Here is a 12,021-nt window from a genome sequence, read left to right as displayed (position 1 = left end):
TAGATACACAACAACTATTGATTGATAGTCAATCATGAATAATATAAAAAGACCCTGACTTGAATCTACTGATAGATACAGATAGATAGCCACTTGAGGATGCTTCAAAATGATCTTGAGTTGAGTCTATTGATAGATACTTACATCTATCGATAGATGGGCACGAATTTGAAAATTATTGAAGGTAATCTATTGATAGATCGGGAAAACTATCGATAGATGATGATCGTTGGAGCTTGAAATAGTGTGTTAAATGATTATTTCGCATTTAATACACCCTTAACCACCTCTGAAACTTCAGCAACTATAAATTTAAGCTCCCATAACATTTATGAAGGTTGAAAGACTCTGAAACACAACATTAAAAAGAAGAATTCAGCTACAATCATTTAATGCTCTTGGTATTCTTCTTTTAGCATTTAAATCTTTTATTGTACCACTTATTGAGCTTTCATTGCTTTTTTTCTTCTTTACCAAACATTATACTTAACTTGTTATTTAGCATTTAAGAGGAATTTTAGTTACACTTATATTTCTCTTATTATTTCCCTTTAGTGGTAATACCTTAACCAATTGAAAAGGTAGGTTTTGATTAGTTATACCTTAACTGTTAAACCCTGCTTTGTAAAATAATTATAATATCATTCACATGCTCGATAGAATGTTTGTATATTTAGGAAGTTCGAGAAATCGTTAAAAGACGATATTACCCCTAATGGTATCATTAAGTCGATTAAGCCTTGAACTAGTTCAAATAGGAATTTTAAGGTGAAATTAAGAGTTTCACAGTTCAGGGATGACTCAAAATGGTAATTAGGAGTTCGAGGATCAATTCGGAGTCAAACCGAAATTTTCACTATCTAGGGGCAAAATTGTAATTTTTTCACTCGCAGATAAAATTTGAGATTTTGAGAGAATTTAGATCACATTTGACAAATTGGAGAATGGTATGAGTATAAGGGATGAAAAATATGTCTATGGGCAATTTTTCAGTTTTTGGGATAAAAATGTAATTTTTCACTTTACGGGGGCAAAAGTGTAATTTTTAAAAATTTGCTCCACCAAAACTTTGGAAAAGTCTAGAAATTTCATGGAGGACATGGATAAGTGAAGAGGATTGAGTGGTAGAAAAAGAAAGTAAAAAAGATAGCTAGAAAAAAATAAAAAAATAAAATATTCAAAAGGTAAATAAAATAATAATATTTTATTAAGCCTATTAAAAGGCTTGAAAGTTCCAGAATTCTTAATTGGGATGGTCAGCCAGAACCAGCAGGAGAGAGAGAGAAATAAGAACAAACCCTAGAATGAGAAAATTCAAAGAAAAAATGTGATTTTTCAAGGAATCAAGTGTTTAAAGGTACGATTTTTCAAGCTTAGCTTAAGATTTATCATTTCCATGCATTTCTCATCATTTTTCATGGTTGAATCATGTGATTTGAGGATGAATTCAATTCTGGAAAAATGGGTTAGGAGAGAGAAACTTGTTAGATTAATTTGATTTTAAGTTATGTTAGTGTTTTAAGTTAGTTGAGCATATTTAGGAACAAAACAACAAGAAAAGAATTTATTTTCCTCCATTACCATTATTGGACTAATTTTTTAGGGGAATATTGGCTGATGATCTTGATGTTTATTTGAGGAATTATGATGAATAATGATGAATTATGAGTCTAAAAAAATAATGGGAATTTTCGAAGTAAAAATGTGAATTTTTACCTATTAGGGGTATTTTTGTAATTTACTGTCGAGACTGATAATTTGCACCACACTGAGGGACATTAAGTCAATTTGGGTGCAATTGAGGTATAGAAACTGAAAACAATTAATTTGAGATTAAATTGGACGCGTTAGTAATTTAATCGAGTAATAGGCCGAATTAGGTTAGCACCGCATTTAAGCGGTAGTCGGATAAGTTGCATGTCATATCATGCATATATACCGAGCCTGAATTGATTTTATAATGGTCAAGCATTGATGTGGTGAATTATGTATTGTACATTGTGGATAGGTGGTGAGCAAATTACACTGGTAAAAGTGTAGAAATTGTGCTTGAAGACTGGGATTAGGAGTACATCGACTCCTAAAACTATGAGTGGACAATTTATCGTCTTAAATATCTAGAGTTATTATACTTGTTTGATGCTTTTATTGAATGGTGAGCTTAAATTATAAAATATTATGTTTTCCAATTAAAATATTTTTTTGAATAAAAATGAGATTTATATTGGTTTTGAAATCAAATATTGTTTTGGGAAAATTGAGTATATGGAGACTGTGTTGAAATTTATGATTTTATATGTTATTGAAATTGGGGCTTATGACACTATGGTAGCATGATGGCTAAATTTTTGGGGTTGGCATGAAATATATGAATAGTTTTGGATTGGTCTCGATAGACTGGATTACATTTTATCGGCCATATTATGCTACTGGAATTTTTATGGGTCTGGTGGTATATTAAACGGTCACTGCAGTGGTGGGGGTTTCCGTGGACTACCTATGAGAGGAGCACGGTAACTCAATTATATATTTACCTCCGGGGGGAGATGTTGGGTGAAGTATCTCCTGAGGTATGATTTGAGTGCACCTCACGTTCGGGCCACCACGTAAGAGTGAGACTCAGCCAATGCCAAGGAACGGCTGTGTGTCAGATGTGAAAACATGTTTATGGGTATGGGTCATTAAACAGCCTTAGCGGTCTCAGTGGGATACCTTGACGAAGGTATCTGCGAGAATGATTCTGGCAAGGGCCAAGTTTAAGAAATTCATAAGCCGAGAAATTTTGATGAAAAGAAATTGTTTGGTATAGATTGAAACGTATTTTGCGTTATGAACATTATTGATATATAACGTTTTTATATTGTCTCCATCTACTCGGCTTTAGATGCTTTTGATGGTAATTGTTTACTCACTGGGATTATGTAATCATAATCTCACCCCTCTTCCTATCTATTTTTCAGGCTCAGGACAGTTTGTTGATAGTTGATTAAGAAGAGAATTAATCTCGGAGTTGCATAATAGGAAGTAAGGGTTCGTAGCTCTACACCTTCTTGGTTAGTTGGGGGCCCACGTGTCACTGTAAACGAAATTTCATACTTTAATTATCTTTATTACTATATGAATAAATTTATTTTACTCTGACGCTACAAAAGTTATTTTAGGAAGACTTTGAAAATATTGTGTTTTAAGAAAATAGAATATTTTATTTAATATTTTTATTATATTCAAATAGCTATAATTTTACTTTAAACGAATGTTTTAGACTTCAAAATTTAATTTAAATCATGAAATACGTGTTTCCACTTACATATTACATTTTTTCGGATTTCGAAATTTAAAAAAAAAAAATTGACGAAAATGCCCCAGTGAGCTAGAAAATAATATTTTATTGTTTTGAGTTGGAACCAACTTATGATTTCTTGAAATGCGAGATTTAATAACTGTCGCTCACCGGGGAGATGCGAAAGTTGATGCTAAGCCTTGCGGGGTTTCGATTGGCATTCGGGGTAATGAGTGCTTATCGGGACGTCGCGACAGTTGTCACGGGCTCGATGGGAGTTCCGGGTCGTGACATTAACCAAGATAAAAGGTAGAGTGGTTGTGCTTTAACCATAAAAGGGTATTATATTATAAGATTGTACTTTATCCACAAACGGCATTGTATTGAATCTTTTTCTAAATAGTGAATTTAAACTCCTTAATTGATCTAAGGAAGAGGACGTAGGCAAAAAGGCTAAACCTTTATAAAACCCATTGTGTTGATTTTTCTCTCTCACTCATTTAATCTTATTTGTGTTTCTAACTTCTTTTATTATATAAGAAATCAATTATCTTATTTATTCACAAGAAGGAGATTTGATTTGAAGAAACCTCATTTTCTTGAAATTAAAAAGAAAATTTTAAAAATATTTAAAATATTCTAATTCACCATCTTTTGGAACTATATACATTGAGCTTTGCTTTCAGGATTTTTTATCAACTTTAAATGTTTTACCATATCATGTAGAATTAAAATTTTCAAAAATAAGATTTGAAAATTTTGAAGTTAAATTTTTTTTAAAACTTAATTTTTGAAAATTTAATCTCAAAATAAAATCATAAAAATAAATCCTATTTTCTCAAGAAAATATAAAATTTGAAAGCGATTTTTTTTATATAAAAAAATCAATTTTCTTTTATGGACGATGATGTAAGTGTGGTTGGTGTATTCAAAAGAGGAATTAATTTAGAGTTGAAAAAATAAACAAAAAAAGTAAGGTAAGGTAATGCCACGTATAGCGTATTTAAATGGGTTGTTAATGAGAGCAGGTTTCGTTTGTTTGTACATGAATTTAGTTGTGGGGGTTGGTGAGCCCAATTACCACTGCTACTTATCAGAAAAACCAAACCTGTATCTATGTTATTCTTTTTGGTTTTTTAATATATGAATATGAAAGTGATTTTTAATAAATTAATAAATAGAAATATTGTCAATCATAACCCAAAAAAAAAGGGGTGGGGGTGTTCATTTCCCATCTTATGTCTAGTTACGGGGTTGCATGAAGCTTAAAACTTTGGCAGGAAGAGTTACTGGAGCTGAAATTCAAACGATCAGAGATATATTGTAATTCAGAATGACAAATACACGTCGCGTTGGATTGGTTGGTCACCACCTCCACCAAACTGCTTTAATCTAAATACTACTGAAATAACTATGGGAGAAGACAGAGACCTTTCTAGACCCAATGTGTTATTAGTCTAAGTTTTTAAATTTATAAATTATATGTTCACGTTTTTAATTCAAAAAATATGTTTGATAAGTGATGGATGATTAATATTTATATATACAAATCTATCTCATCTCTTGTTAATATGAAATTTATGATATAGTGTTGGTAACTATTTGATAATAACAAGGTCGAGCTTCAAATTTGTAATATGGACATCTTATACACATTTCATGGATCGCCCATAGTTGCAAACAAGGTCACAAGTGTGTTGGTTTTCTTGCCAATCTTGGTCACTCCTCCTACCTTACTGAATTTTCTGCATTATCTTAATTTGGGCTTGGCCCAATGTTGAGTTTAATTAGGCACCACACTTTTAATTTTGTATTTTAAAAAAATTATAATTTCGTAATTTAAAAACAAAAAGATTTGAGCAAATAATAAAGCAGCAGAAAAAGATATAAAACTTGAAATGAAAAAAACAAAAAAGAGTTTTGAGTAATTAATATTAAACGCCAGGGAAGGAAATAAAGCAAAACCCTAGGGTTTTAGTCACTTACGCTGTTCTTCTTCGTTCACTGTAAGCATTTCTCTCTGGATGCTGTCACTTTTTTATGGAAAATCCAACCCTTCAAAACTAATAAATAGAAAAAAAAGAAAGAAAATAGGATACGATAAAAGCGGTAAGTTTCAAGCTTTGTTGTTTTTTTTTTTTTTAAATCCTTTTTATAAATAATTAGTTTAGCTTAAGTAGAAGGTAAAAACTGTTTGATAAAATGGCTAAGAGAATGCATCGGAGCAATTGTTGCAGTGGAACTGAGAAAGAATGGAAGGTAGATTGGCGAATGCGTGGCGGTTGACAGCGAACGACAAGAGTTTCATCAGAACTGCTTTGCTTTCTGAAATTCGAATCGATGGACGAAAGCCCTATGAATACCGTAAGATTGTTGTCAAGTTTGGCAGGCAAGTTTAGCATTATTCAATGTACGTATATAAAAACCAACTTATATGCATTTGGCTATTTGCAGTAATGGGTTTCTTTCTTTTTCAGCTTATAATTACTCTGTCTAACGCTGTTGTATTAAAATTGCTTAATTCGAAGCTTGGGTTGTTTGCACTTGCAGTCTATGACTTTTGTATTGTGTAATCAACCTAAAATCTATTTCCGTGGAGATTGCTCAACCCGAACATAAGACCACAACTAACTCTAAACTTAATTACCATTGGATAACACCACTCCCCTCACGTGTAGGCTAATACTTAAAATTGAAGTAGACGAGCCTAAGATGTGGACAATGCGTGCAACAAATAACATAATAGAGTATGAAACAGGGTGACAAATAACCTAGCCTCTAATACCATGTTAAGCTAAAACTAATGGGCAAATAGGTGGAGAAGCTGCGCCTGAACATGAGGCCACAACAAATTCTAAACTTAATGGATGTGGGTTAACATCCCTTAATAGTATTTGTATGTGTATGCATGCTTGCATGAATGTAAGAAAATGTATGTGTATGTGAATAATTGGATGTCTTGGTTCGAACCAATGTTTGTACCTATTTAGGTGAGATGTCTTTATATCCCTGTTCTTTGTGCAATTTCTGGTTTAGGAATTGGAGGATCACGTTTGATGCTGTTCTTCTAGTTGAAACAAAAATTGTTTTGCATTGTCTGATGATATTAAATTATAAATTAATATATTTTTTAATTCCCTCTTTTAGGTTACTGTAAGTAGCTTGTTTGGTGGATATGTTGGTAAAATCGACTGTTTAATTGCTATGGTGAATTTGCAGAGAGGATGGCTCATCAGAGGTGCAGCTAGGCCAGACTCGTGTTATGGGCATTGTTACTGCTCAACTGGTTCAGCCTTATAGAGACCGACCTAAGGAAGGGATACTTTCGATCTTCACCGAGGTTTCTCCAATGGCTGATCCTTCATTTGAGCCAGGCCATCCTGGAGAATTGGCTGTGGAGTTGGGACGTATAATTGATCGTGGTCTAAGGTACTTTTGTTATCTTTTGAAAGATTTGATTGAAGCTGAAGTTTGTCAGCTTTACTCCTCCAACCCGCTGTCTTTCCTTTTTCCTCGAATGTATAGGGCTTATAGTGTGTGAGTTTTTCTTTTGTTGTTATAAGCTTGATTCTTCAGTAATATGTTACTGTTCTATTAAATTAGATGTCACCTAATGAACATGTATTTTCTTTCTTTGCTCTCAAGTGCATTTTCTTTCATGATTGCTATTTTGCTAATGATTGAGATTCTTCTTGGTTAAAGTGAGCTTTAATAAGCTTTTGGGAATGTGGTGGAACTTACTTTCTGGTTTGTCACTGTGCTGTTCTTATTGAAATAAAGGTAATTGAAGGTTTAGAGTGATCTTACAGGGAAAGCAAGGCTGTGGATACTGAATCACTGTGTGTTCTAGCTGGCAAGTTTGTGTGGGCTATTCGTATTGATCTCCACATTCTAGATAATGGAGGGTACTACTGCAATCTTTCTATGCTTTTATTTCCCTATACTTTATATCATTCCATAACTTTTTTCTCTGCTAATGTTAGACGTTCATTTTCAGTTGGAACTAATATATTTTTTGTGGAAACAGAAACCTTGTTGATGCTGCTAATATTGCTGCTTTGGCTGCTCTACTGACATTCCGGAGGCCTGAATGCTCATTAGGAGGAGAAGATGGTCAGGAAGTAATAGTACATCCGCCTGAGGTCAGATTCCTAACTGTTTTGGCTTTTAATATTACCTTTTAAAAGCATTACTGTTAAGATGGGAATCATCTAGTGAGTTTTGACACTTACATTCAATGCTCTTACAACTAGGTGAATATTGTGCTTAAGAATATGAATCCTGAGCATAATCAAGAAGAAACTTTATTTTACTTTCTTTACATTTTGCTACTTAACAACAAGAAGTATGTTCATCAAATCTTAATAAACTGGCAAGGATCAATTCAATCATGTTTTGGAGTCAATTGATTAGTGGGTTGTTGACCTAGGCTTCATGACTGATGCTGTATAGGTCTTTAAGTTCCTTATCTAACTAATAAAAAAAGTTTCTCATCCAACTCAAGGTTCAACTTGTGACTACAATTTTCTATGATTACTGCACAACATTAAACTGTATGCCTAATGCAATGAGTCAAACAGCCATGATTACATGTAAAGTAAATAGATATGAATGATATGCTTTCCTTTTTGTTTTTGTTTTGTATTTTTATTCTTCTTCTTTTTGTTTTAACAGAGGTACCAGAAATTGATAATTTTGAACAATTGGTGATGTTTGATGTTCGTTCTACTTAGAATTCACTTGACTTGTTTTTACCTCGTGGGGGAAATTGGCTTGTGGAGTCTCTTGCTTATCCTAATTTTAAATAGCGGCTATAATGTTGTGTAAAAGCTGAGTGATAATAGATTTTGGTCTTTCTGTTACTTCTGTGTCTCTTTCAGGGTTGTTGCTGTAGTTCAGGCTTGTAATGCAATCAACCTACTTAATTGGATGGCCCTTTAAAAGCCAATTGACATATCTACTGTCTTTGCTACTGGGGTTTCTTCCCTCCCTGTGTTTTGCACTTCCTTTCCCTTAGAAGAGTATGGATGCCGAGAGGGGGAGGGGGGGGGGTAGTTGGGTGTGATGTGGCGGTGTGAATTACAACTGTTACATTGTGATTGGCTGGAGAGAATATTAAAGTTTCTCTTGTTTAGTTACTTAAATCAGGAGAGAAAAAAAAAGAAGAGAATTATTGTCTTTTAACATTTTCTTCTAATCTGTTTTCAAGTATCTACAAAAGTGGAGGGAAAAAGAAATAAAATCAAAGAGAGAGAATATAACTAATGCAAAGAAATACTCATAATATTGTGAATTTTCCTTAAACTTATGATTTTTAATAAGAATCATGGTTCTGTTATGGTACAATCATCTTATTTTTTCTCCTTAACCTTGTTATGGAACTATTGAAAACTTGAATACCACTTTTAATCACTTTTTCCACTTCTTTCTTACCATTCCTATTCCTCTTGTCTCCCATCATATTGAACACACTTCTCATTTTGACTCCATCGAATGTGTAATTATGGTAGTTGAAAATATCTTCTCTTTTGACAGATAAGGGAGCCTCTTCCTTTGATTGTGCATCATCTTCCAATTGCGATAACCTTTGGGTTTTTTAGTAATGATAGCATTCTGGTAAGTTAATTTTTGACATCAGGATATTCTAACTACATTTGATTAACACATCTTGTTCACAGCCAAAGTTGTGGTCTCTTTAAATGTGATGAAATTCAGGTAATAGATCCAACCCACAATGAGGAAGCTGTTATGGGTGGACGAATGACTACAACAGTTAACGCAAATGGTGATATTTGTGCAATTCAAAAGGCTGGTGGAGAAGGTGTCCCTCAAAGAGTTATCATGCAATGTTTGCAGCTTGCTACGGCAAAGGCTGCGGGAATAACAAAGCAAATTAAAGAAGCAGTAAGAATATTATCTTCAAAATAGTTTTCTTAAACTTGAAGGACCTGACTTCTCCTTAGCTACTTAATTTATTTTCTTGTCATGGTATAAAGATTTCTTTACAAATCTATAGTTGGGTGTCTGAAATATAATTGGTTGTACTAAAGTGCTAAATGTGAAGGGAGAAAGAAAACTTTGAAATTTTGATAACATGCAGCGATGTAATATGAAACTAAATGACAAAGGATAACCTTTGAAAGTGGAGAACTTTGTATAAATTATAAGCTCTTTGATTTTGAAATTCTTGGTAGATTTGGTTGTTAAAACAGATAACTGAAGCACAAAAAAATCCAGTATACTAGTTCTCTCAGACTCATGACACTGACTACTTTGCTGCTTGTCTCCAACTACTAAACAGAATAAAAAATTGTGTTGTAACCTAACTAATTCAGAAACAGGAAAAGAAAAGCAGTCCTGTATTATATGGTTAGCCAAATTCTACTTCTTCCCTAGAATGAAGCTTTGTATTGATATTCAACCTAGAACAAAGTTTTTCCACTTCTTCCCTAAAATTCTAGTTGTTATCATGCAGCTATATGACATTTTATGGTATCATTTGCTTAGGGAAACAACTTTAGAAACTGGCGAGTATGTCTTATTTCATTTCTTTATGTAAAATTTCCATTATCCTTCGTTTCTTCTGTCAAATTGCTTGTTACAAATAGTACTTTACCTATTAAAGCTTGTATTATTTGCTCCGCAATTGAGTTTCATCATAAATCAATGTAGGTTGAAGTGTACAACACAGAAAGAGCTTTGCGAAAGATCAAGCGCCACCCTACCTCTACTGGTGTTAATGTTAAAGAGAGACAAGACCAGTCTGTTGGTAAGTAAATCGGTCACCAGAAAAGTATATGGAGAGTTTAAAAGTGGAACCGTGGGAAACCTATGGATGCAGTATGGAGAGTTTAAAGTGGAACCATGGGAAAACTGTTGATGCAGTCATCAAGGATCCTCATTCATTACTTGTTCTTGTGTAATTTAGTTTTGCATTGTTTATTTTATTTTATTTTAACATTATTCAAGGAATTTAGGTTTTCTCATTCTGGGGTCCAAGTTGGTTGCTTACTAGGGGTTTCAAGTTAGTTTCTTATTGTTGACCCTGGTTGTAGTTGGTTTAGAAGTATCTAGCAATCTTTATAAATATTTATGTAATCTTCATTTTTAGTAAATACTTGATGAATGAAATTATAAGTGTTTTGCTGTATTATGGCATAAATGCCTAAATCCAAACCTATTTTGAGATCTAACCTGATTGTTAATTGAGTTGAACCCCGATTGCTAACTTAAACCTTATCCCTTATTCCCAGTCCACCATAATACAAGGTAGGAACACTTCTACAAGTAAAAGCAACGATGTTGGAACTTGGAAGTTGAAAGTTGAAATCAATATACCTGAAGTTGGGGAACGAGACAGACCTGATGCTCTCCTCAATTGGTAAGCCTATGTAATTTTGTATAAGCCATATCAGAAAGTGCTTGTAACCATGAGCTTTTTGCATAAGCCTATGTATTTAGGTTGCGTAGCTTATAGTCAAGAGAATTGCCAGCATAAAACTTCATTACTATGACTCGCTCAACACCTTACCAAGTACCATTGAAGCCATTACAATGGTTGGCTGGATGAGATGGGATAGGGTGCTCACCGTGGAAATTACAAAGCTCTTGGATGATTATGTTTCAAGCACACGCTCAGTCGTGAACATGCCAAACCACATGTTTTACATGTGTCGAGATCCTATCACAGGCCACGTGGCAAGATCTCGCTATGGATAGGGAGTGACCCTAGACGCTACCAGGATCTTTAACGTTAGTTTGCTTCTCATAATTCAACCACCCAGATCTCGCGGACTAAGGAGGCATGCTCTTACTCTATCATTGGCTACTGTCTCTTGGTTATGATTTTATTCCTGAAGCCCATCATTCCTATTTCAATCTGTTCGGATGACAATGACTAAAAGATTTTCCGCTTTAAAAACATGTATAATTAAGTGTGTTAGTGTGTTTTAGAAGTATGTCCCGTTTAATCCACCTCAATATATATATCTATTTGTTAAGAACGTGCATTAAAGAATATACTCTTTTATATTTTTCAAGCTTAATCATTGTCAAGTTACTATTGCCCATGTGAAGACATATTGAGCTAATAGTGTCTTTGGTTTGCCTATAAATTGGAACTCCTTCCTTACGAAGGACGCATCACTTAACTTCAAAAAATATCTTTTTAGTATAAACATTGTTCACATTCTATAAGTAATGACATGAGTCATATGTTTTGTAGTTGTTATTCCGGTGGATCCTTTATCTCATGAAATTGTTTATAGATCATTATATCATTGCAGAAGAAGTGTTGTAACAAAGTTCGCTGTAACAGGTTATTGTAACATGACAACATAAAATCATAAAAGCCAAGCTTTGATAAATCATGATACCAAGAGGACGTTCGCGGGTCGAAAAGCCGATTAGAATACTTTAATTTATATTTAGTGCTATGGACTACTTGTCCATGATGCACTTTTATGCCAACACCAATAGCACAAATTCTCCATGATTGGTTGAGTTTCCCTATGCATGTTATTGCTAATGTATCAGTTACAAGTTGTTACATCCTATAGACAAATATTGTCGAGGTGAAAGAGTTTGTACATCAATTAATGGCTGCCTGTCATGCTTGTCCACTAGTCAAAGGGATTACAGTTCAAGCTTGTTCTCTCCCTCATTTTGATTCCTCAGTACAAACCACTGCGGACAAGTATCTTCTGAACGAATTCAGAACCTCAACTTATACTTGCTGGACT

At 33.7% G+C, this 12,021-nt stretch overlaps 1 protein-coding gene and 2 long non-coding RNA genes across 5 annotated transcripts; 2 read left to right on the top strand and 1 right to left on the bottom strand.

Annotated features, from left to right (window-relative positions):
* The first annotated feature begins 1,257 nt into the window (after window positions 1–1,257).
* On the top strand, window positions 1,258–3,151 carry LOC148760983 (uncharacterized). Its single transcript, XR_016028312.1, has 2 exons — window positions 1,258–1,357; window positions 2,961–3,151. It is a non-coding gene; the product is annotated as an uncharacterized LOC148760983 (long non-coding RNA).
* Window positions 3,152–5,390: 2,239 nt separating this feature from the next.
* On the bottom strand, window positions 5,391–11,117 carry LOC148760982 (uncharacterized). Of its 2 annotated transcripts, none has more exons than XR_016028353.1 (2): window positions 10,619–11,117; window positions 5,391–5,633 (listed from the first exon to the last, which is right to left on the bottom strand). It is a non-coding gene; the product is annotated as an uncharacterized LOC148760982 (long non-coding RNA). The 2 variants fall into 2 exon arrangements; XR_016028352.1 differs by lacking the exon at window positions 5,391–5,633 and adding an exon at window positions 8,565–9,152.
* Window positions 5,533–10,411, top strand: RRP45A (ribonuclease PH45A). 2 transcript variants are annotated; one of them, XM_088809800.1, is made up of 7 exons: window positions 5,533–5,669; window positions 6,500–6,709; window positions 7,090–7,185; window positions 7,308–7,422; window positions 8,816–8,896; window positions 8,996–9,184; window positions 9,953–10,411. In XM_088809800.1, the coding sequence occupies exons 1-7, from the start codon at window positions 5,533–5,535 to the stop codon at window positions 10,055–10,057; spliced, it is 933 nt and encodes a 310-aa protein (XP_088665926.1). In that variant the 3' UTR covers window positions 10,058–10,411. The 2 variants fall into 2 exon arrangements, with proteins under 2 accessions (XP_088665926.1, XP_017981991.1); XM_018126502.2 differs by having other exon boundaries at window positions 5,558–5,690.
* Window positions 11,118–12,021: the final 904 nt, after the last annotated feature.

This window comes from Theobroma cacao, chromosome 9, assembly GCF_053813885.1.
Source record: "Theobroma cacao isolate CCN51 chromosome 9, ASM5381388v1, whole genome shotgun sequence".
In the NCBI taxonomy this organism is placed as follows: domain Eukaryota; kingdom Viridiplantae; phylum Streptophyta; class Magnoliopsida; order Malvales; family Malvaceae; genus Theobroma; species Theobroma cacao.
The sequence above is the reverse complement of the archived record's forward strand: the minus strand, read 5'-3'. Positions and strand labels throughout refer to the sequence as shown.